Source organism: Danio rerio, chromosome 23 (assembly GCF_049306965.1).
Source record: "Danio rerio strain Tuebingen ecotype United States chromosome 23, GRCz12tu, whole genome shotgun sequence".
In the NCBI taxonomy this organism is placed as follows: Eukaryota; Metazoa; Chordata; class Actinopteri; order Cypriniformes; family Danionidae; genus Danio; species Danio rerio.
The window spans coordinates 31,838,932-31,865,901 of NC_133198.1; the positions used below are offsets into that span (position 1 = coordinate 31,838,932).

General features: G+C 37.0%; 1 protein-coding gene across 5 annotated transcripts in view; it reads left to right on the forward strand.

The window, feature by feature from the left end:
• Positions 1 to 19,148, forward strand: part of pex14 (peroxisomal biogenesis factor 14) — a 119,707-nt gene extending 100,559 nt beyond the window's left edge. For 4 of the 5 annotated variants that reach the window (XM_073939130.1, XM_073939132.1, XM_005162283.6 and 1 more), the window contains 3 exons: positions 530 to 627; positions 14,213 to 14,304; positions 16,725 to 19,148. In XM_073939130.1, the coding sequence (XP_073795231.1) occupies positions 530 to 627; positions 14,213 to 14,304; positions 16,725 to 17,193 (659 nt within the window). In that variant the 3' untranslated portion in view covers positions 17,194 to 19,148. The remainder of the gene's footprint in view (positions 1 to 529; positions 628 to 14,212; positions 14,305 to 16,724) is intronic. The other variant, XR_012398581.1, reaches the window with a different exon arrangement.
• Positions 19,149 to 26,970: the final 7,822 nt, after the last annotated feature.

A 26,970-nucleotide genomic window follows, 5' to 3' on the forward strand; every position in this document is an offset into this window, starting at 1 on the left:
TGGGTTATTTGAAATGATACCCCCATTAATAACACCAACTCTGGCCCTGCTAGGGCTGTTTTTCTTGGGCTTTCTCTAATCCTCGGGACCAGCACAATCTGACAATAATTCAATCTTCAGAGAGGGAGGAAAATGAGCTGTATTTAGTAAGATTAGTGAGGACAGAAGCGTCTAGCCCTCCTGCCTCCCAAATGAGCGGCTTTTTTTCCATCTTGTTGATTGTTTGGAGAGTTTGATAGAGCCGGCGTTTCAAAGCCATGCTAATGGAGGTTAAGAGACCCTGATTTGATATAAGAGCAGACGTAGGTGATTAATCTTCTACAAATAGAGGTGTCTTATATTACTGATTGAGCTAAAGGCTAAATCAAAGAGAAAACCGCTGCATGTTGATCGTCGGTAATGCTCTCAGACAAACAGATGTGTCCGTTCGCACTGCGTATGGACTCGAGCTGCTGCTTTTCTTGCTTGTGAACTTCTGGTAACTGTTTTGGGTGTAGTCTTACCTTCATTTGTGTGTTTTTGGATGCAGTCACCCAGCTGCAGATGACCCTGGCTTCGGTGCAGGAGCTGCTGGTCCAACAACAGAAGAAAATACAGGAGCTGACACAAGAGCTGGCTAACTCACAGGTACGCACACACACATTTGCCACAATGGACACATTGATGAAAATTCTGTCATTAAATACTCGTTCCATGTCGTTTCAAACCAATATTTTTTTTTTTGGAACATTATATTTTTTTGGGTTTTTAGATTTTTCATACACACACATACTGTCCTATACATGCCCCAAACCTTTATAGTGCCACAAATAAATTTAAACAAGTAAACATAAATAAGTCAGGTTCTATCTACAGTAAGCATTCTGTCCTGTTACACTCAAGTTAGAAATAAAGCTGCCCCAGCATTTGACAAACAAATCTTGACACTTTTTTTTTTTTTCAAACGAAATGATATTTTTCCAAAGGCATATAAGATGACACTTCTTTAATCCACATGGAAGTAAAAGGTGGTTTTGAATCCTTCCATCTCAAAGATGAATGTATTTTATGGCTGTTAGGAGGGCTAGTCTGACAAATCTCAGATTAATTCTTTGTTGATCAAGTAGTGCAGTATCTCCTAGGAGGGTACGTCTAAGCTCTCCATTAGTACCTTTACAACTGTACAACTATGGCAATGACCTCTAAGACCTCTTTCCAATATTCTTCTTAGCCAGGACATGACCACAGCATATGTAGGAGAGTCCCTCTATCTGCTTTACATCTAGGACAAAGCTCTGGGTAGGAGCTTTTAAAAGAGTGTAATTTTAAAACAAGATATTTTGCTGAAGGTCCTACTGTTTCTGCTTATTGAGAGCTTAAATGTCATAAAGCACCATACATGTTGTTTATTATGACTGTTTAAGTGATAAAACAAGTCCTACTGTATAAATTTGTGTCATACTTTAATGTACAGGACAAAATTTAAGCTGAAATTTCTTGGAGTATACCACTTTACTACAGGTCTTAAATCCCAATTTTGTCAAGTGAGAGATGCACTGTGATATGTAGCTGTAGAGTTGCTAGCATTTGATATTATTAATATCAAACCTTGTTTGTTAATTTATTGATTTCCCACACATAGACTTTACTTGGGCTGGCCACCCAGGTATATTACGTATATTTGATGATACATTTTTTACCAATATTAAAATCCTTTTACACTTTTTTGTATTCGCTCAATATAACCCAACATCCACGTTCGATTAACAAGAGGAAAATCTACTCTTACCCCATTTCGTAATGCTCGATGTGTGTGCGCGGGAACGGTCAACAACACTTCCTCAGAGAGTTTCGCATGCTCTGCAGACATTCACAGAAATGGTCTTTTAGAGGCTTCAAAATGCATCCAGCTGGTGTTTCTAAATCTCCTAAAATATCCTGGAGTCGACTTTTGCTTTCTAAAGTTGTTGCGTTTTTGCATTACTTTTTTTTTCTCAGACTACACAAGTTTTAATAGACCGCTTGACTTGGCTTCAAAACTGCCAGCGTGCACAGCTGTTAAATTGACAGAAAAAACAAACAATACATTTTTAAATCTAAATAAAAAAAAAAAACTTTCCTGTACACTTGGAGAGGACGAAATGACATCCAAACTAGCTGCAAAATATTTATACAACATTAGAAATGGTCAATCAACTCATTTGCCTCATTTAAATAATCTATCGATATATTTTCACTATTAATTAATTATTTTTAAATTTTATCCGTTTTCGAGATATTGTCTGTTTATATTCATTTTTTTCTGTAGTTTATTTCTCATTTGCTGTGTTTGTTATTCATTTGATGATGTTTGATATATTATATATTTTATACATATCTAACATGCTTTGGCAATACTGTACTACATGTCAGCTGTGTGCAGATGTCTCCTAAATAGCATAAAAATAAGAAAAAGAGGAAATTTTTATTTCAACAGCTTTGTCAGCAGAAACGATGGGTACAGTAACAGTATTATTTAAATTATAAATTATTTTTTGTGTCACATGTAGTTAACAATTTATGTGTCGTGTGTTAAAGTATGTTTCAGTCCAGCTTCCACCGCAAATATATTTCAAAGCAGTGGAAAGCACTGAGCTGATATGTTTAATGTAAACATGTTACCCACATTCTTTTATTGGTTAAACATGGCTTAAACAAAATCTGATCAGAACAGGTACTTCCCCATTTTCACATTGCATGTAAATGCCTTTATTAGTGTTCTAGCCGTTTATTCCTGTCCGCATGTCTGATGCCTGTACACGCAAGCTACACCTCACACATGAATTTCCTTCCAAATGTTATACATAAATTCCATCAAGACTAACCACTCCCACAAGTCCTCACTGTGGACACGTATTGAGCTTGAGCAGGTATTCCTAGACAGGGGTGGCAGTAATATTTTGTACACAACAAGGCATTTGTAATAAAGCACAAATTTATGTTATTGACTGACAGATTTAAGGCAAGGCATGGATATTGGCTGTATTGTTATTACTGCTCTAAAAAAATTGTTTTTGTCTAGGTAAAAAAAAAAGTACTTTTCCCCCTTTGAACACAATATATTTTATTTTGAGAAACATTTAAAATATTTAGGAGCAGTAAACATGTCAGGCTAAATATTTCAAATCAATCATTGATCTTTACAATTTAAGGTGACATTTGAATATGTTTTCAGCTGGCGATATTTTTGTGCTAAAAAACAAAAAAGAAAATGTAAACTAAATCTTACATATACTTTCTTACATATAATTACAAAAGTGGTTTAAAAGAAAATGTTGTCGGTTTTAAAACCTTGACATTTCCAAACTGTGGTAGACCTTAAAAACGGTCGTTGTCCCTTGCCTATTTTAGGCAGAATCACCCAATCAAAAAAGTGGTGCATTCACAGGTACCAAGTGTTTTAACATAAAATATCACAGCATCTGATAGATTTCCTGCCAATGATTTTGAGCAACTGAAGCTGATATTCCAACACAATCTCACGGCAATTCATAACTTTTTGATTTAGTAGCTAATTTGTATGAATTTGTGTGATCTAATTTGTACAATTTAGTATGATTTGCTCATCACCCAATGATGGGTGGGGTTGGGTGCCACGCCTCCTTTTTAAAATTGTACATTTTTGTACGACTGAACTCGTAAAATAACGTTTAAATACTTACGTTTCCTCGTGAGATCAGGCTTGATATTCAGGCTTTGACATTACTGTCTTATTTAACATTTGAATTTCATGTTGCATGTAAACATAAACATACTTATTTGATAGATCTCTGCTTGTTATGTTAATGTAAACAAACTCTACAAAAGCTGTTTGTATTTTGCAAAAACAACTTAATTTTTGTAGAATAAATGAATAACTAGTTTAGAATGACATGAGAGGTTACCTTATGGGAAAACAAGGCAATGTTGGCTTAAAAATATCACATAATCAGAACATTCCTTCAGTTTTTAGCATTCTTGTCATTATAGGCCATTTGCCTTAAAAGAGTGAGATAGGGATCATCTTTGATGCATGTGGCAGTGGTTGCCAACAACATTTTTTTTTCATTTTCCTGTCATTGTTAATTTGTTGCGTAGACATCATCAGAGAACAAAATTCCTTGTGCATTACATAACAAACTGCGTAATCTCTAACACAAAAATATGCAAAAATTGCCTTTCATTCTCTGAAATACTTTTACAGAGCAGAGCTAACACATGAAAAGGAAGCTTAAAGAAAAAAAGGAGTTTAGTAGTCTGAAATGGTTGCATTCCTCTCCACTTACAAAATTTTTTTCTGTCTCATTGATGTTATAACTCATAAGCTACACTTCTTTTGTTGAGTTTAAATAAAGCCCTCAGTGTGCATTTTCATAAGGCCCTTCGCGGCTCTCTGTTTCAGGGGCACAGCCTCTATAAAACAAGGCCACTTTGAGTTTAAAACAACAGAGGGCATTTTTCAGTGACACTGAGACTGATGCCTCACCCTGATGTGAATATTAGTAGTGACAGAGCTCATATGCCGTTCAGAGGAGAAAAATGTGCATCAGCAGGACAAGGCATGTCATGGGAGCTCCATAAAGAACGTGTGCGGCCATCTCCAGCGCGTTTAAGCAAGCAAGCCATCCAGGCACAGGAAGTGAACCCACGCTGCTGCCACCTTCTGATTTCTCCTCTATCTGTCATTTGCTTTCTGCTAATTTCATCTGGGCTGAGACCTTATTTAACCCCCACCCATACTGCAGCTTAAGAGATGGACCAGCAGGATTTTCTGTCAGCCTTAACTTTATGAGTTTGGGGGCGTGTGGAATGGAAGAATTACAAAGGAAGAAACTTTTTGTTCATAAATAATGTTTGAAATTGTTGCCTGTAAAATGTGATTGTATACATTTAATGTGTTCTTGATGAAGTTTAGCTGGCTTTGTTAAACCAAAGTTAGGAGTATGTGTACAGATAATACAGAAGGATTCTAAATGAACACTTTTAAGTGTGGAAACAGGAAGGATTTTTTATTTATTTAGGTTATTGTCTATTAAAATAAATGTATTGAATGATCATGTATTGACTTATTAATTTAGTAAATTATATTTACTATATAAGTTTATTATTGTGGGCGGCTTAGTGGTTAGCACTGTCGCCTCACAGCAAGAAGTTTGCTGGTTCGAGTCCTGGCTGGGTCAGTTGGCATTTCTGTATGGAGTTTGCATGTTCTCTGCATGTTTCCTCCAGGTGCTCTGGTTTCCCCCACAGTCCAAAGACATGCGCTATAGGTGAATTGGATGAACTAAATGGCCATAGTGCATGTGTGAATGTGAAAGTGTTCCAGTACTGGGTTGTGGCTGGAAGGGCGCTGCATAAAATATACACTGGAATAGTTGGTGGTTCATTCCACCGTGGTGACCCCTGATAAATAAGGGACTTAAGGCTGATTTATACTTCTGCGTCAAGCGCACGCGTATGGTCCTTCATACAGTCACACAGCCCTCGCTGTGGCTGGCGCTGATGCTCACCTTTCAAAAAATGTAACTACATGTCGCGTAGCACAAGCTCTATGATTGGTCGGCTTGGTAGCTGTGACGAATGAAGCAATTGATTACAGCAGTGACGATTGGAGCGAATTTTTTAATTTATTTATTTATTTGTTTTTTTTTTTGTTGAGTCCTGTGAAGGAGCTTTAGATGGAAACTTGTGTTTTGTGTTCACCTTATGATTAAAGTTGTTGCACGTCCGCTAGCTCCTGCCACTGAATGAGTTTGTTTTAGCTACTTGTAGCGTTCAGAAAAAAAACACCTCTGAAAAAAAACTTGACACGGAGGAACAAAAAAAAAAACTACCTGCTTGTGTTTCAGAAGTGTTATTGCAGAGCAACACAAACCTCACGCAGAAATAAAAATGCACGACTACTCACATGGCTTGCGCCAGTGGGTCACACTGATCTCTATAAATATAAATCTAGACTAGAAATATAAATCAACCTTAAGCCAAAGAAAAATTAATGAATGGATTTATTATCGTATTGCTTTTAACTTGGGCCATTAACAGCAACCTAGTTTGTTAGTTAAACAAGTGAGCAGGCAAATGAAAGGACAAATAAATGGACAAATGAAAAATTCAAATATTAGACAGCCATCTGAATGAACAACTGGACAAATGGAAGAACAACTGAACAAACAAACAGACAAACAACTGGACAAACGCATGGATGACTAAACAAATTACTACAAAGCACTGGAAAAATGAATATATAAGTAAACACAGCTGATGGAACTACTGGACAAACACCTGGATGAGGAAACTGGACAAGCCACTAGAAAAAAAAAATAACAAACAAAAAAACAAACCACTGCACAAAAATTGGACAAGCAGCTGAACAAATAGTCAAACAACTGTACAAAAAGATAAACAAGTCAGCCAACAAAAGTAATTGCAACAGATTAAATGAGCAACGACTGGAAAACTGAACAAATAACCGCTGAAACAAACAAAAGTTGGCATTTAAACAAACAAACAGCCATGCAAATGAACAAGTATGGTGTATAGTTCCCCAGGTAGACATTGCAGGATGATCAACCCACAGTAAAAGAGATAACAGCAAAGAAAGATGAAGTATTGACATTAAGATATCGAAATGTGTAATCGTTGCTGTTTGTCAGTGTTGATTTTGTTGTCTTTGCATGCTAATTTAATGCATTATGGTGTAATTATCATTCAGAAGAATGCTCCTCATGATGATAAGGCCTTTTTGAAGACATATGCCTATAATCTATAAAGAATAGTCATCTGAGGGAAATCGCCTGCTGAAAACACATTGCCATTCCTCAGATTGAGAAACTCTACACACTTTGTATCTTACGATACGGCGATAAATCATCCGGTAACGGGCTCCAAAAAGCTCTTTGGAATCACAACCGAGGGCATGTTTTATGTCCACAGCTTGTTAAGCACATGGGTGTTTTACTGAAGCATCTGGATCCTGTAGCAAAGCATATGCAAACACATCTGGCCTGGCACAAATTGAAGTGAAAATATGGATCTCTCACCCTTCTGAAGTTTGCTCGAATTGCAGACTCACCACTACGTTTCTCCCCCCAGCATCCTTCCGTCGCTCTCATGAAGTGCGTAACCCATAAACTGACTTGCCAAAAATATTGTCTGTGGTTCACCTCCGCCGTTAAAGAGACACGCCTCCGCTAGTTCCAGAAAAATCGATCGATTGTTCAAAACGCTGTTCGAAAATCTCTCTCCGATTGGAGATTGAATTAAAAAGCTTAATTTGTCATGAGTGCCCTGCTGGAAAGCAGCAAAGTATACTTCACATCCAAACGGCCATTAAACAAATCATAAAGTCGGCTTCGTGCTGATCTTAAATTTTGTTTTGAGAGATGCGGGGCCCTGTTGTCTAGAGCCATATGGGAAATTCAGGAAATGATTTTCAGGTCTGGAGCATGAAATTAAGGACACGTGTTAAGCCTTTTGGCTGTGTATCATTTTCAGTGCGGTTTTCGGAGTTGCTTTTTCAGGGATCTTTGCTTTAGTGCAGAATGCGCCAAGCTTGGCAATTAAACTCTTCAATGCGGAAATGTGTATTTAACCCGAAACACATGGTGACTCCTGTTTCCTCAGCTGCTAAGTAAACATTTTTTTAGATTTTCCAAACCACACAAATAAAGTGTGTTCTGTGTTGTGAGCACACTGGGCCTGTTTCACTGCAGCAGTCAATCAAACTGTGTATGCGTTTCTGCTCATAGTTTCACGTTTGCTTTTTCATTTCAGTAGATTGGATAGATACTTTTACATTTCCACATGCACGCCTGAAGCTCTTATTCAAATGGCGCTTGATGATAACGTTTTTGACGACTGATAAAGACAGTCAGTTGGAACTTTTATTGCATTTGATTTTAATACATTGTTTTTGTAATGATAGAAATATTGAGGTTTCAGCTGCTGTAAATGCAGGGTCCTACACAATTCCTTCATGTTGTCCCAACACAAATTGATTAGGTTACCTTAATTGTTTTTATAAATTTAAGTTGATTGAACATAAAATAATTACATGCAAGTTTTCTCCAAAAAAATCTTAAGAAGTGTGTTGATTCAGCTCACGATAAATAAGCAGTTTGAACAAACAGCCAATGTCATTTTATTGAGTGTAGTCAGTATGCTTGTATATTTATTTACTGTTTTCTGTCATCCTATATTTCCTAAGGCCCTGACATCTCATTTATTTATATGGAATGTATAGACAAAAATAATAGGCTATTTTGAGAATTTCTATATCCACGATATTATCAGTTCCAAAATAAATCAATTTTTTTTTTCAGATTTCTGTTTTGAATTCACTTTTTTTTTTACAAAATTATTAATAAATGAGATTTTGTTCCCCATTTCAGCTAAATTATGTAAAATAAGTGTCTGTTGAGATACACTTAAGAGTTCTTAATTTTTTTTTTTGGCACCTTGTTCTCTTTGGTCATTTAATATTGTGTAACTGGGAGAATGTTGCATCTTATTCTACACAAATATAAATCATTAACTAGTTCTGCTATACTGCTAGACTGCTATACTTTGGGATCAGAATTTGACATTGATGCGTGAAGCTGTTATTCAAATGTCCATTGATTAAAGTTTTTGTCGGCTGATAAAAGAAGTCAGTTAGAACTTCCAAAGAGATAAAAACCAATAGAAATACTCAAATGCTTTCAGGGGCTAGAAATTCCTGTACTTCCTGTCATTTCTCTAGGTTTATTTGTTGATTTTTTTTTTTTTTTTTTTTTTAATCGCACAAATTTTTAATTGATTTAATTTGAGTTTAATTTTATGTATAGTTTACCAGTTTAGAGTTTTTAGACAGTTTTCCAAATTTGTATGATTTGTAGTTTCCTCCAGAGCACAAAAACGAAATTTTAAAGAATGTAGCTTTATTTATTTATTTTTTATATATATGGAATTTATAGATATGTCATATTTTAGAAATATTACCTACATTCACCAAGAGTCTTTATTACATTTTTAATTGCAAAATTACTCAGTTTTTAAATTTGTTCTGTTTTTCTTTTTTTATTACTGCACTACTTCATTTTTTTCTTTTTTTTTTTTTTTACAAAATTTTGAATATATGATTTATTTGATTGTTTCCCCATTAAAAAAAATTTTATACAACTTAGTGAACTAAAATGTATCTGCTTTTTTAGCACCTTGTTTTTATTAAAACATTTTTTGTTATTATTTTATGTGAAGCTGAATATTTTCTTATTTTCCACATACATAAACCATTGACAAGTCGAGTTTAATTGTGTTATCGCTTAAATTCAGCAATAGCTGTCTTTATTAGTGGCTGCTCATGGAAGATTAGGAGTACTTCGATTTTTTTCCTTCCACCGCAGAAGGCACTGCAACCGGGAAAGTGAATAAACAGGCTCAAATAAATTGTACCACTCTTTTCACTAGAAAACACTCCCTTGGGATTTATTTTCATGCTGATTCCACCATAAATATACATGCATTATGCGGTGGAAATAGCATCAGAGAGGAAAGCAGTGAATCAATTTGCATTCAGACGTTTCCTAACTCGCCTTGTTAAGATATTATCCGCTCTTAATGTTCTGCAGACATTTGCTTTAATGTATTCCTTGTCTGCTTCTGTGTAAGTGCGTGAATATACCTCTCTTGTACGGTACGCTCCACCTCCTTAAATAATTACCCAGACTGTAGCGAAGCTTTGTTCACACTTAAGAGGGTGACGGACCCCGATCACACTGCACTGACCCCTCTGACTGGATGGCTGCTCACACAGTCAAAGACATGCAGAGAAAGGCCTTTAGCAGCAATTAAACGGTCATCACTAAATGTGTGTGTGCGCGCTCGTGTTCGCCTCTCCAAATGAAGAATTGCAACCGCGGAAGTTTAAACACCGCCGGCTGAGAGGTGCTTTGTAGCCTCTGTTAAAATATTATTTAGATTTTATGTCTGAGAAGTGTAAGCTAAGCCTCCGAAGCAATTAATTTTTTTTCCCCCTTACAAAGGTAAAATGAGCAAGAGGTACATTCCAGCCTTATTATAGCGGGTGCCGTGGGGAGTGTGGGATTAAGATGGCCATAATGAGGTGAGGCCTGTAATAAGAGTGTCTTCACCAGGCCTAATGCGCTCGGCTTGGAATCAGATGTGGCCTCTTAGAAAAACGCCACACTTATCTGAGGGCTTTAGGAGCAGAAAGGAGACAAAACCGCCGTCCCTCGCTGTAAATGAGTCTGATCCTTTTCAGATGTGATTCAATTAATTTACTTTAGATTTAATTACACGTGGAAGAGTCCGAGTTATCCCTCTTCTCTCTATAGGGGGTCTCTGCTTTCTAACTAGCTGCCCCCAGTGACTCCGATGTTCTTAATTACACTTTTATTTTCCTTTTCCCCCCAGTCTTTTTTTTTTTAACTTCCTCTTTCTGCTTTCCTTTCCCCACTTGTTGGTGAGTGGATGGAGAGGACTGTGGGGAAGATGAGGTGGTATGTTTGCTGGGGGTTCAGACAGTGGCTGTTTCTTAATATGCAATTTAAAGGGATCCTGCGTCCTTGTGTTTTAGTGTAACATCATCATCCATTGATGATCCATTCGGCCTCTTTGAGAATGATCCATTCGGCCTCTTTACTTTTCTTTACTTTACTTTTAATCTTTACTTTACTCGTTTGCTTTTGTGGATAAGGATTTGTTTCAAAACTATTTCCAGCTAAGGAATAAAGTAACAATAATAACAAAGTGTGTTCAAAAAACAATTCTATCTAAACACCCTTCCTATTCTTATTCCCCATGGTAATGCATACATCTCCAAAACCAGACAGGTGGACAAAACAGTTTTTTATCAAAACAAATATAAATATACATATTATAAATAATACTGCTAATAATAATAACAACATTTTATGAATGCAAATTGTCATGAACAAACTGAAAAAAGCCCCTTGACATGAAGAAAGCATGGAGGCAGTGGTTTTTATATTTATGTAGAAAATAATTTTGTAACATTTGAATCCTTTTATATATATATATATATATGTGTGTGTGTGTGTGTGTGTGTGTGTGTATGTGTGTGTGTATGTAGTTCTGATGTGAACTGACCTGCATAGGCACATAACTAAAGCTAACTTTCAGTTGGTCAGTGGCGCAGTCTATTTCAGTTCCTCAAAATAGCAACGTGCCAACAATGCACCTTAACACACCTCCTTTTTAGACCAGAACACCCATGATTCCTCAAAGTGGCGCAAATGGATTTGTTATTAAAACAATGTGGTGCCAAATGGGAAACTTAGGGTTGCACTGGTCTGAAAATAGCAACAAATCACGCCAAACACATCTTGCGCCTTATTGCGCCAGGGTTATGATAGGGCTCATAGAAAGGTTTTTTTTCTGAAATTCTATTAAAATTTTTTTGTTTATGTTGTGCAAGTATGTTTTGTACATTTATATATGTTTTGAAAAGAAAAAACAAACAAACAATAGATCAGGGTATGAATGTTGTAATGTGGCTTTTGCTGCTTGTTCAAACTACTTATTTAAAAATGAGTTGAAGCAACACAGTTCTTAAGGGTTTTTTGGACGATTAAATTGTTTCATGTTCAAATTAAGTTAACTTAATTGATATGTGTTGGGACAACATGAAGGAATTGTGTAGACCCCAGTTTTTTACAGTGGATGATGTGTTCTGAATTCTTGCAATCTTCCGAGTTGGTTCTTCTGAGCTAAATTGCCAATACAATTCCCTGCATTCTTGATACTGAGAAACAGCTAGTGTCTTTGGTAAATGTTTAGCGGAATCTACAAATCTTTTTTTTTTTCTCTCTAGAATAGGATTTTTATATATAAATTGACATTAACAACTACCTGTCTTTTCTGGAGAAAAAAATGATGGATGGATTTTTATGGCTTTTTTCCTTTCTTGAAGTCATTTGCTATTCAAATGTTTGCTGGCCACTTCAATTGGCCATCACTCCCTTCAGCAATTCATCCTATGGCAAGCAGTTGGTGATAAGGCTTCTTTTAATAAAAACCTCTCTGACTTGATGAATACTGCTATTGTTGTGCCAGAGACCGCTTATCAAACACCTCAGTCCTGCTCAAATCAACAGTCTGCAATATGGAAAAATATGTAAAAATGGCATGATTAATTCCCTTTGCCTTTTCTGAAAGATCCTGACCTTCTGGGTGGAGGAGATACAGTAGTTGGGACTCGTCAGTTTGATATTATGACTTTGAGGACTTTTATTGTCTCATATTGGCAGCTGGAATGCATCAAACAATTTTGTTCATTCAGTAACTCAAATCAAATCAAATGAGAGAGTCACACTTTAACAGAACGACAACATTTGTGAAGCCTTGGCACTTGCTACATACAGTATTAATATAACAAGTTCTAGTCAATAAGACCAAATATTAAACAGAAACTAGAAATTAGGATCTTTAAAGACAGTAGAGGATAAGCAAAATGCACAGTAAGTCACAAGCACACTCTTTTCCTCCATATGCACCAGACACTTTCTTAAAAAGTATAAACCCAAGTAAATAAATAAACAAACTAGACTTGTCTTAGCATTTATGCATTGCTGCTCTCAGATGATTTAAAGTGCTTCTTTTGTCCTCACTTCTAAGTTGCCTTAGATAAAAGCGTCTGCTAAATGAATAAGTATTAATGTAATAGCATTTTAATAGATAATTAGAATTGTTTACTGTGGGTTAAAGTGAAAGCTCACCCAAAAATGAAAATGTGTTAATTTACTCATCCGTCATCCAAAGCTGCGATCACACTGCACTTTTCGCCCCATAGACTTACATTCATAAACATGCAAACGCAAGCTCGTGCAACAAGTTTCGCAGTTTGCTGCATTTCAAAGTTCGATCATCACATGATTGCGTCCCACATATCAAAATTTCTCTGGCCCACATAATCAGGTTTGACATGTCGCAGTGAATTACAGTACATGATTGGACCAAGTCTGACGTCCAGACAAGGGGAAAAACATGGACCATATTTGGGTCAAGTCTCAGCCAAGTTAATAACTTATAGGGCCAGACGGAATTTGCGGACGTTTTTTGCTATTTTTACAGAGATTTTGGTAAAAATCTGTGGATTTCTGTAGAATTATTTTGGGAGTATCACAACTAAAACCTTAATTTGTGAAAAAAAAAGATATATTTAACTTTTTTTAATGTTTAAAATGCAAATCCAATTAGATTCACTTTATTTGATAAAGAAAGCAAGTCTCTCATACAATATATCCAGTAAAAAAAAAAAAAATTTGATAAACCCTTGAAGAATTGCACTTTAGGCACACTATGGGCATGCTTTTTCTTAAAGTGACTTGATGGGTAGATTTTTTTTTTCTTTAGTCAAAAATAATTTTAATGTGTTTAAAATGAGTCAAAGAGTCAAAACAGGCCGAACTTACGTGGCCCACCATTTTTAACATCTGGGCCAAATACTAAGTTTTAACTCGAAGGTTAAAAACCAGAAGGTGCTACCTCTGCCAAATCTAGGCCATGTTTGGCCTACATGCTGTACACCATTGCCGGAACAATGCCTGCTGTGCTGTGCTATGGAAAATCTGGGCCAGATATCTTTGCTACCGGGGGTTAGACCAATTGAAGATCTAAACAGGACCTCTCTGTACAGAAATTTAAAATATGGACCAATCCCTCGTTTTTTGTTTAATCCCACCCTTTTTCTAAGCGCTGTACAACAGTTTCTTGCATGCTCAAATTCTAGTGTGGCGCAGCATAAGATGTGTGGAACAGTTGTTTATAGGTTTGACATAATAGAACATTTTAACTGAATTTGTGGTTCTCACGTGCAAGTCAATGGTTAACGGCACTGTAAAAGTAAAACATTTAATAAAATAAAAAAACATACAGGCAAAACAAAATGTCTCCAGTGGTGCATTCAGGGCTTATGAAGTGGAAAGTTTGGTCTGTACAGGAAATGTTACAGTTTCAGCTAAAAATCATCATTAATAATGTACTGGAGAAACAATTCACCTACTGTACATCTTTGATGGCTTGAGGATGACTGAATTATCAGCCAGTTTTCATTTTTAGGTAAACTATCCCTTTAAGAGCAATACTTGGAGCTGTTTCAAGTGGAACACCCGCAGGAGTCAAGAATAAAAGTGCTTTGAAATTTGTTTTCAAAATAGAGAATGATTATCATTTATTTGTAATTTTGTCTCTTCAGGCTTCATCTGCCACCAACCGCATGCTGGAGTCTCAGAGCATCAGTGAACTCAAGGCTGAGATTGTGTCTCTTAAGGGTCTTCTCCTCAGCAGGTAACTGTTTTCAATGATTAATCAACAATAACAATAGACTTTAGTCATAATACATGCCATATTTGATTTGACAGGGGCGATAATGAGACTGTGAGGGACTTTAATTTCCAAATGCGTATCTGCTTGTCAGTATTTTAACTGATGCTGCTAAGGGTGCTGTGTTAAGGAGCGATTTAACATTTTAAAGTGTAAGACAATACACTTTATCAAAGCAATAAAGTGTGTTTTGTGCACTGCTTATGCGCCCTTGCGCATTTTTTGCCCTTGCACACCGTGCGCTCTCAGTTGAAAAAAGTAAACTCGGAAAAAGCGGAAAAAAAGCTTGTTACATCACTCGCGTTTTTTTTATTCTCTAATCAAAGGAAAGTAGAGGCGGGGTTTCCGTTGAGGTGCCTGCAATGTTTGTGTTGTCAAGACAACAACAGAGACATTTGAAGATGAAGGAAAGACTTGTGGTTGCTGTTTTGGGTTATCCAGAGCTGTATGACTTCACAAATCATAAATCATGGTGTGCCTCGCGTTTTTGGAACGCAATTGTGCGTTTGGTGTGATCGGCTCCTTAAGGAATATGTCATTCATTTGGTTCTCAGATTTTTTTTATTAAAACACTTTACAAATGTACAAACCCTGTTATTGTCTTAGTTCTCAGCCCAATGAAGCTACAGCTTTGATAGTTTTGTTATGCTAAAAACTTCAGAAATAGCAAGTTTAAGATGTTATCATTCACATCAATTGATTTAAAACATGAAATTCTACAAATGAATACTATTTTACAATTTTCCCCTTGTTTTTGCCAGTTCTGTCACATTTGAATTAAATTTAACATAAAATGCGTGCAATGCACCTATAAGGCTATGACCAGTGTTGCCAGATTGGGCGGTTTCCTGCCCAATTGTGCAGTTTAAATTTGATTGTGTGGGTAAAAAGTGGCATTCACAGGTTGAGTTTAGGCGGTTTTGAAACATTAATTTTATATGCAACCTTTTTAATAAAACATAACTGTGTGCTCCTACTCCAACTAATTATGTTTAAAAGAATTTAAAACGCCAAATGAGACAAATTTATGCCCCATTTCGAAAGTAAAATCTACACAACATTAAGTGCAGTGTGTGGGTGAGGGGGCAGTGTTTCGATTTGATCTGGTTATGTTGTGGTTCTTTGACCGCTGGTGTTCCTTGCTGTATGGTCAAGAATTATGACAGTTAGAGTAACTAGGTTAATTCGATTTAAATACATTAAAATTAAATAAAATATTAATATTCTGGGCGTTTGTGTGTGTGTGTGTTTGGGTGGGTTTTGGACTGCTTTTGGATTGGAAAAAGTCGTCTTTATCTGGCAACACTGGCTATCACTTGGAAGTGACATCATTTGATGGAGGAGAAGCTAACAGTGATTTAGGATCATTGAATTGTATGATTTTATGCTTTATTTTGTATGATTATTTGAGGATATTAAGCTTATGTCACATTTTTTAAGTGAAAACGTATATTTCTGGTAGAATGTCCCTTTTCGCTTTGTCTTTTTTGTATCATTGAATAAATACAATATGCATTCGGAATCCATATGCCGTTTGGAAATATTTTTTATTTTACAGAGTGCTCAATTCTAATAACGCTTAACACTTTACAGCAGGAGACGTTCCAACAAGATTTGTTTTGTATTATCACTATGTAAATATGTGGATGGTATTCTTACTCAGTCAGGCCAACTGATATTTGTATGCCTTGTGACGTTTCGGCAGATAAATTTGTCTGAAATGGTGTGATCCGCATGTGTCATATCATTCTCTTCACTGGGGCATGTAGCTGGAACCAGCTCATTACTGGTTAATGAGGCCTGATGCATCCAACAGGTTCCTTCAATGCCCCAAGATGGATCTTCCCTCACTTTCATTAATGTTTACTTGATTGTGTATGTATCATGCAAATTAAGATCTAAGTAATCTCATACATCTGAAATTCGCACAGATGAAAGCTTTCGTTTGCCTGTTGTCTGCTCTCATTAAACATTTTAAGCTATAATTACCTTTTTTCTTCAAATGTCTGAATGTTTTTTCTTTCTGCGTCCTTCTCAAGATGTAATATCTTCGCTGTAAATACGAATCAAGCTCGCCATCTGCTCAACTTGTTGCTTCATATATTCAAACAAAGCCACGTCGACAGAACATATCTGAAGTTGCTTTTGAGTTTATTTTACCTTTGCTGTGAAGACATGCTTTGTTTTCAATCAGATGCCAGGTGTGGTGTGCATATGGCCATAATCTCTCGTCTTCTTCCATACTGACAAATCTGTTCGTGTTTCCAAAGCACAATAGCTGGACTCGCTTGTGCATATTTTAGTCAGAAGCCTGAGGCAAAGTGTGAGAGATTTCAACAAAAACAGTTCTTGTAATGTTCTATTCATGTCCTGTTTCTTCTTAGGAGACAGTTCCCTGCTTCACCATCCGTTCCAAAAATCCCATCCTGGCAGATACCTCTCAAACCGGGGTCGCTGTCCAACCCGCCCTCCGTCAACCACACCAACAGCAGCAGCGACATTTCACCTGTTAGCAACGAGTCAGCTAATTCCTCTCCCATAAAAGAGTGCAGCAGCTCTCAGGCCACCCCGTCCGGCTCACACTGTCTGAACGGAGATGTGGGCCTGGGCTCCCTTCACCCTCTAGACCTGAAAGACCAGGTCCGTATGGAAGTCCAAGGAGAGGAGGAGAAGAAAGCGGATGATGAGGAAGAGGAAGATGAGGAGGATGATGATGACGTAACCCACGTGGATGAGGAAGATCATTTGAACGTGCAGACGGAGGACAGGAGAGGAGGCGATGGACAAATAAATGAGCAAGTGGAGAAACTACGACGTCCAGAGGGTGCGAGTAATGAGAGCGAAGTTGATTAGAGCTAAAAAATTCCCACACCCGGACTTCATCCGTCCATCTGCTCCTCTTGGTTTTCCCAGGTTTCCTTAGAGTTCATTTAAGTTTTGAAATCACACCCTCGTTGTTGTAAAACGGCTACCGTGAGCATCATTTAGCACTGTACAAGAGCTGCAGGTGAGGTGGATTATGTTCTTTTCACTGCAGTTCTTTACCCTTTTGACTTTTCCACGTGCAAACTTTCAACGTGCAAACCAGGGTGACGGCACAAACCTTCTGCATGCCTGAACAAGCACAGCAACAGACATTTTTGGAAAGACCATGAGAGAATTATGACTTTTTTTTGTTTGTTTGTGTGTGTTTTGCAATCAGTCAGAGTCCATACGGTTTCCTTTAATGCTAGCTATTTTACTGAAGACTGTAGTGGTTTAAAAATGTCTGTGTAAAGTGTTGGCTTACCTAAAAGTGAAAATTCTGACGGCATTTACTCATCCTCATGAAATTCTAAATCCATAAAGTTTATTTTTTTGTCTTAAAAAACTGTATTTTGGTGGAATTTAATTGGAAGCATATCAATTTCTCAGATTTCATTTAAAGTTTGTACATCTAAAACTCTGACAAGTCAAAACAATAATAAAGAGATTGTATCTACTTGAATCTAGCAGTTCAATCCAAGTCTTCTGAAGGTACATGACAACTTTGATAAACAGTTTTAATTTGGGCTTTTATTTGCATATTAACATTGATCAGTGAACATAATCAGAAGCTTAGGCATGAAAAAAGTTAATTCCTAAAAAACTTCAAACATGCTAGAGTGACAAAATAATGGACATTATTGGTCTTTGTGGAAGCTCAAACATGCCACTTGACATCCAAGGTTGAACTTCATTGTTTCTCGCAGAACTTTTGCAGTTTTGGAGTCTTGTTTTTAGCCCAAATACCTAAAACTTCTTTAATGAAGAAACATTTTCTGGACAAGTGAAGAAAATGATCATTTACGTTATTATAGATTTATTATTTATTGGTTTTCAGAAATAATAAATCAAAATTAAATGTGTTTTTCCTTAAAACAAGCAAAATAATCTGTGAGTGGTGCAAGTAAAAATCTTTTTTTTTTTTTTTTTGGAAAATAGCTTAGAAGTACTTGTCTATAAAATGCATCTTGATTTAAAAAGAAAAACAAGAGAAAAGCTCAAAGAAAGGAAGTGTGCCACATGATACCCATGAATGTACCTCATTGGTTCTTGCAGAATCTCTAATGTACATGTGGCATTCAAGAAAGGACCTCATTGGTTTTTTTAGGAAGCTGGCGTGACAAGAATTATCTTTTTTGTGCACACCAGGCAAACATGTTTAAACTTCCATAATTAAATATAAGTGCTACAAATATTGCTTACTTATTATGGTTTTTATGTATATAAAAACACAAATCTGTTTATCATGATTAGCAATCATGTCTTTTAGAAGACTTGAATTAAACTGCTCAATTCATTTGGATTTACATTTTTCCTTATAAATATTTGAAGCATCAACATTTTGACTGAAACAGCTGTCAGTCACAGCTGTCAGAGAGAGAGAGAAAAAAGTCTGTCACTGATTTGATTCCGCATTGGGCCTGAGGGTCAGTAAATGACGACCAGATTTTTTTTTAAATCATTTGGGGAGCACCAACCCTTTAAGTGTACTCCAGCATTTCAAGTCAATTTAAACCTAATAAATTGCAATGTAGGCACTATAGCAACAAATCTGTGGCACCAAAGAATCAGAAAGTTGTTATCTGAGATTGTTTCTGTGCCATTCAGCAGTAAAGACTAGTGGACAGTTATTAACCTGTTGGATGTGAATGTTCATTATGATAGCGTGAACTCTCCTTCAGATGTTTGAGATTATGTATAGTAGTACACTGGGCTGTAGCAGTCGGGCTGTGCCTTGTGACCGGTGGATTTAAGATGAGAAAGAAAGAAAGAAAGAAAGAAAGGGGGAGGGAAAACATGCATGAGAACAGACAATGATGCGAAAGAGAAATGTGTTTGTCTCGTTTGTATCTCTGAGTCTCCAGCAGGGTAGCTGATTTGGTTTATGAAGTATGTTAATAATCAAATGATCGACAAATAACAGATGTATTAGTTCATGCGGCTTGAAATGTCAAGGAGGCTAAAATCGGAAATCTAATACTGAAAGCCTGTTATATTGTATTATATTACATGACAAACCCTCCAGTCCAAATTATATAGGCCTCCTGCAGTGAATAATCTTAACATGAAACGGTGCTGGGGTTTTGTAATTAAACTGTGTAAAACAATGGATGCTTCAGCAGAGGTGCTGACAGTTCTGCTTTTTTCTTTGGGGGCTTTTCTCTCAGAAAGTCCTAAAGGATGAAAAAAAAATTTCCCCCGTGATGCAAATGGAGAGTAACGTATGAATATTTAAGTAATGAAATTACTCACTCGCCAGCTGATGAGAAACAAAGCCAGAGAGATCCTGGAGTGAGAACGAGAACGTCGGATCCATTGTGACATTTTCACTTTTAACAAATGACCTTCAGAGTAACCGGATTACAGCGCAGCCAGGTGAATTGTGGCTCTTGTGGCACAACGAAAGAGCCCAACTTTTCTGGCCGTGTGTGTGTGTGTTTCTTCTTAGACTAGGGTTGGCTTAACACTTACCCCACACGAGAATAACATATATTAATATGTTATAGTGTCATAGAAACTGTGTTTTGTTATGCAGTAACTTTTATTTCTGAAGCCAAGGCTTAAACTCCAAATGCAAAGAGAATATTAGAGTAGCTCATCCGAAGAGGAGGAAAAAAAGGCAATTATTCACTCTTGTCATATGACACAAATCACACAGTTATGCATTTCTTATTAATTGAACGCAATAATTTTTAAACGAATTATAAACTAAATAATTTAAGAACACTTGAAAAGTTTTTTGTAAAGGATTTATTCAAACTGAGCCATAAAGCTTACAGTTTATGGTTTTTGCTGTCATAATTTGCTGTCAACTTTTTTCCCCATCTGTTCTCCAAAGAAGAAACACTCTGTAAAAATATGGGAGTGATGCTTTTTTTCCCCTTTTTGACTTTATCGTCGCATCATATAGCTGTCAGAAGTGTCATCAGAGTTACCGATTTTTAGCTATTTAAGGGAAAGGAAGAGCATCAGCGTGAGACCGCTTTAGTGAGCGTGTGTGTGTGTGTTTATGTCAGTTTTGCTTAACCACATACAGGAGCTCCTGCAACTAGCAGGTTGTTTCTGGTAGCGTGGTGACAGAGGCCTTCAAATAGAATAGTTTGCTAATTTGAGCTAATCGTGAATTCGCTGTGAGGGCTACTGAATTAATCATGACATAAGCCACAGATTCAGTGCCTGTATCTCCTTAAAGATTACATTCTCCTCTCCTGCTGTGTTTTTATGGCAGTTTTGGTTGGAATCGACATCATTTTGCTCAGTTCAGCAAATCAGATTAGGGATTTATTCACTGGTTCTCATTTACTGTATGTGAGCTGAGAGTGTGTCGGATTGGTTTTATAAGTAAGTTTTCGTCAGAAGCCTGGAACAGTACAAACTGCACAGTGTTGCTGGATGTTGAAGTTGTTGTTGACACCCTGTTGATATATATGTGTCACAGAGATGGTGTGAAAAGATGAATGTACATAATTGTAATAAATATCTGATTTAACACAAATCTCTTGATTTTTCCTTTGAATGCTCTGGTTCTTTATTTTGCCTCAAGTTGAATCAGATTTTCTTTATATGTAATTTCAATATACATTAAAGGGCACCTATGATGAAAATCAACTTTTGTAAGCTGTTTGAACAGGACTGTATACTGTATGTATAGTGTGTCCATTGTCACAGCCATATCACCCTGTAGCCCAAAACCGGTTACTCACTGAAGCTAAGCTTGGCTGATCCTGGTAAGTACCTGGATAAGAAACCACATGGGTAAACTAGATTGCTGATGGAAGTGGTGTTAGTAAGGCCAGCAGGGTGGCTCAACCTGTGCTCTGCGTGAGTCCTAATGTCCCAGTAAAAGTGAAGGAGAAACTATACTGTCGGTGGGCGTCGTCTTTTGGATGAGATGTTAAACCGAGGTCCTGACTCGAGGGTGCTTTCACATCTGTAGTTCGCTTCATTTGGTCCGGACCAAAGGTAATAAATTATACATTGTTGCCGTCTACATCTTCTGCCGTCTTTGGGTCGTTTTCACACCACACTGCTGGCTTTGGTCCGAACCAGTTGAAACGAACCAAAATGCAGTCATCTGACAAAATCCACATAACTCATTGGCCAGATGTTGTTGAACATATTTCCTAAACTGCTTATTGATTGGTCAGAATTAACATGCGGGAAAATGGCAGTGAACTCCCGCAGGTAAACAAAACCTTTTACTCTAGAGGGAGACTGCGCTGGCTGATTGTATCCCTGCTTTAGACAAACTATACATTACAAAAATGAAGCGCGGCCGCGGCTGGAAAACAGTGTTTAATGCATCGCTCGCCACTTCAGGAGGAGACGTGAATTAATTTAGCTAAACTGCGACATGGTCATCTTGCGTAAATATTACCAAAGATCCATCAGGTAATATTTTCCCCTCTCTCTCTCTCTCTCTCTCTGTTGGTAAAGTGCTGTCAACAAATAATTTTCCTCCATATCCCATAATGCACAGTGCATCGGCCTACGGCAGCTAAATTAGTCCAAAACGCGCAGTACTTTTTGCGGTTGGACCTGTTTTAGTATGAATCATATTCTCACCACAAACGAACCGCTCCAGGGTTCATTTAAAAGCGTACCGAGACCACCTCTTCAAGCAGGTCTCGGTACGCTTATTCGGTCCGCTTTTGGTGCGCACTCGAGTACGATTGCTGCATTCTCACCTGCCCAAACGAACCATGCCAAAAAGGGAAACGAACTCTAGTGCGATTCAATCAAACTAAATAAGGCAGGTGTGAAAGCACCCTAAAAATCCCATGGCACTTCTCATAATGAGTAGGGGTGTAACCCCAGTGTCCTGGCCTAATTCTCTCTATCGGCCCTTAACCATCATGGCCTTGCAATCATCCCCATCCACCGAATTGGCTCTATCACTGTCTCTCCACTCCCTATAAAGCGAGGTGTGTGGTGACCGCGCTGGCGCCATTGTCCTGTGGTTGCTGTCACATCATTCAAGTGGATGCTACACAATGGTGGTGGTGTGGAGAACCCCCTCATGATTGTGAAAAGCCTTAGGTGTATGGCCATACACGATAAATGCACTATTTAAATACACATTACATTACATTACGTTACACTGCCATGTTGAAGTGATATAAACACAAAAAGTCTCGTTTAAAATGTCCTGATGTTAAAATACAACCCAAATCCCAGTGATTTTGAGGCCTTCCACAACGTGAAGTTAGGAGTGTGTTTTTCCCCGCTCACTTAATTGATTGACAGGCACCATGTTTCTATAGTAACATGTATACACGTCCACAAAACTTTTTTTTTTTGCAAAGAAATTAAAATACCTGTTCCATCTCTCTGTGATTTTTATATGTTTAAAATGTTTTTAAAACAGAGCATGTTTGTAGGAGAGTAAAATCGCTATGTAATTCTTAACCGCTATAATCACCATGGCCACATGGTGTCAGTAAACGCTAGTCTGTGTGTGTGTGTACTGTAAATGACATTTGTGTGAGACTCATCATTTCAGAAAGGCTTGAATAAACTCCACCACAAATACATCAAATACACCTACCTGGTATTTCTGGCTAATTGAGCTGTATTTTAGCTACATCCATGTCTGTCTCTATCACTTACTAGGGCTGTAACAATACACGATATGAAATCGAAATCGCGACACAGGATCGTAGATTTGGTCACACTTCTATGTGGATAACTGTTATGAAAATGTACAAAATAAACCTGGTTTAATGCCTGTTTCACACCGCAAGCGTCAGCAGCGCGTAATCAGAGCGTGAGCAGCGCGTACTGTATGTCGAGCAGTAGCAGCACGCAGGCGTTTGCCTTTCACACCAGCTGCGTCTGCAGCACGCTGCTCTTCGGCAGCTGCTGCAGAGATCAACCTATCTCTGTCTATTCTATCTAGTTACCCATGTCTCCCTATATACAAATACACTTTTTAAACTTTTCATCTGCACCAAGGCACCTCCTATGCTGTTTCTTTAACCTGCAAATGTTTATTTTACAAATTTTATAGATCAAATAGTACTGTATGCTTCTTAAGCAATATGAGAAGTTCTACAGTCAGAAGACAATCGCCTGTGATATCATGTCATTGGTTTTTTGATTGTCAGGTTGCTGTAAGTCTATATATAATAATGTTTATACAATATAGTTATAATGATATTTACACAGATCAAACTAGTGTTACCTTCTCCGCTTCAGTGATGTCCAGCGGCAGAATAACAGCTCGTTAATTCATGCTTGTGCAGAGGATGAGACGGACAAAAGTAACCAATGCATGCCCTTCTTTTACTTATTTTCGTGTTGTCAGATTCACAGTGCAAACAGCCCCCGGTAGGAATAACTCGAGTGAACATAAAACAAAGCCGGGTAACACTTTATAATAACTACACACTATAAATCATTTATTAAGCATTAGCAAATAGTGAATTCATTATCCCTTAAGCATTAACTCTACATTAATAAACGTTAGTAAGCAGTTTATAACTGCAGCTACAAATGCTCTATTCTTGACTTATAACCACATTTAAAATGTGCTTAATAATTGTATTTTCATACTTAGTAAATGATTTATTTTTCATAATTAAATCAAGTATTGCATTATTTACAAACCAGTCGTATTTAAGAGTAGTTGAGGGTTTTTAGGATCATTCAGAATGAGTTAGTAAATGATTAATAAACTATTGAAATCAACGTTTGGTGAAGAACAGTTCCAGAAAGCAGGTAGGAAAAAAACACAAGCCAAAAAATAAAATAAACAAGTTAATAACAGGAGAATGTGGTAAAATCTGAAAATGTGCTAAAAATCAGGCAAGTGATTTTTTTACTGGATTGCTTTTGAAAACACTGTTTCGGGAAGTGGGTGGGCGGGGTCGATTGGTGCTTTTAGAAACACTATTGGTTGAGTTTAAGGAAGGAGGAGGGTGGGTCAGTTGATCGGTCAGTCAGTCAGTCCATCAGTTGACAGCGGCCTCTGGTGAATTTACACGAGAACAGCAGGGGCGAATGACGAAAACAAAATACCCTCTGAGTATGTCATTTTTCCTGTTTAGAATTTAACTGAGCCTTTATTTGTCATTTATAAAGGATTAATAAAGCATGAATAGTCGTCACTTTAAATTAGGTCACAAAACTAGGTGAAGTTGACTTAATAAAGCATTTATTAACACACATAGTAACCATTAATATATGCCTGAATAATAAGACATATAAACTTTGATTTGACCCTCAACTACTCTTAAATACAACTGGTTTGTAAATAATGTGATACTTAATTTAGTAATGAAAAATAAATCATTATGAAAATACAATTATTAAGCACATTTTAAATGTGGTTATAAGTCAAGAATAGAGCATTTGTAGCTGCAGTTATAAACTGCTTACTAACGTTTATTAATGTAGAGTTAATGCTTAACAGATAATGAATTCACTATTTGCTAATGCTTTATAAATGATTTATAATGTGTAGTTATTATAAAGTGTTACCCAAAGCCGATTAAAACTTTCTTCCTGTGCTCAGCTGCACAGAACACAGCGAGTTAACATCATCCAGCATGCGTGTCGAACTACACTACCCACAATACACTTCGCTATGGAGTACAAATCCCGTAAATATTCTATTCCCCCTCTCCTTAAACACTAGTGTGCAACTTAAGCAAAACTGATACTAAAACTGTTTTACATTTGGTTTTGTAGTTTGGACCTAAATAAATGTTTGTGCCGTTTTTAATCGTTTAAGTTCATTTGATTGACTATATATAAAACCCATTTGACATTATTAACCCATTTACTGGGTAAAATTGCTACTTTTTACTGTCATTCAATGTGTTTTGGTCATTATCAATGCACTGTTACTTTAATTGAGCGTGAGCAGCGCGTCAAAAATAGACCCAGCGCCGAAACTATCGCTGCACTGCTGCTTCGGCGACGCTGAAGCCTCGCTCTGACGCGCTGCTGCGTGCGGTATGAAAGCTCTAATCTGTTAACATGGACGCCGAAAACACATGCGCTGCTCACGCTCTGCGCACGCGCCGCTGACGGGGGGGGGGGGGGGGTTTCTGTGTCTGAACAGTAATTGCTTAAAATATTTGTAATATTTTAATTATGAATTGTACTTTACACAAAGCTTATATTACTAACTGTGCATAACTGTGTGCACAGACCTACAAAAGTGGATAAAGTTTGCATAATATTAACAAACTACTTTATCATTAGCTCAGCATTCTTCTTGCAGTTTTCAGTGGACTCTATTAAGGTAATTCAGTCGATAAGTCTTGATGTTAAAGCAGCACTGTTTAAAAAACATGTAGAAAAGGCCCTATTCCACTGTAGTAAGCAATACAAATATTCCAGTGCATTATCAAGTTTATGAATTTAATTTGTCTGTCAAGGTCTAAATGATCAATAGCCTTGCACATATTGATGTGGTGTATAAACTTCTCCAAGGTTCGATACCGCATCCCTTTGTAATCCATTAACCTCTCCCCGGAGTTCAGGCCAGGCTCAGATTTATAGGGGCTGCTGTAATAAATGCACTTGTACATCATTTAGTGTCTTATGGGACAAGCAGTGCATTCCTGCCCAGAAAGCCTCTTCCATCCCAATCTCCTACTCTTTGGAGTGCTATATGTAAGGTCCTTGCACTGAAATTGTTGTGCAAAAAAACTTGTCAGTCACATTTACACAAATCAGGTCAATTTTTTTTTTGTTTCCCACATCTGTTAGTAACCAAACTGCAAAGTCCAGAATGGTGTCTGAATTAGTTCACATTGTCTCGCATCACAAGGCACTTTATGTCAAGTATATAAAGTATGTACCCAGGATAACAAAGTGGAGAATACAAAGAGATGGACTGTGAAGATAGATTGTGGTGTTCTTTTCAATATGTGGTTCCAGAATCAATAACAAGTCATCAAAACTGGAACACTGACATCCTGAAGTAAACTCTAAATAATCCCACAGCTCATTCATAAGGTTGTGGATTTTTCCTCATTTTTATTTCTCTGTTTTCTTTTTTTTAGAAGGAAAAGGAAAACAAAATTGCTGCTAACTGAAATATTTTTGAATTTTATTTTATGATTAATAACATACAGTGTGTGTAATGTTTCTGTGCATGACAAATTTAGTATGACATTTACCAGTTAGTTAAAGTGTTAGTTCACTCCAAAAATTAAAATTCTGTAGAAATAACTCACCTTATGTCGTTCCAATGCCCTGAGACTTTTGTTCATCTTCGGAACACAAATTAAGATATTTTAGGTGTAATTTAACAGCTCCCTCATCCTCCATTGACAGCAAGATTCCAGACTTGTTCAAAGTCTGTAAAAATAGCAAAGAAAAAAAATAAAAATCTCAAAACAGCCCATATGCCTTCAGTGGTTTGATCAGAATATTATCAAGCTAAGAGAATACTGTTGTGCCCACATAAAACAAAAGCAACTGCTTTATATAACAGATTCATCTTCTCAATGAGTACATTTACATCAAGGGTGTCAAAACTCTGTCCTGGAGGGCCGGTGTCCTACATAGTTTAGCTCTAATTTTCTTCAATACACCTGCCTGGAAGTTTCAAGTAAATCTAGAAAGAGCTTCAGGTGTAGCTGATTTGGG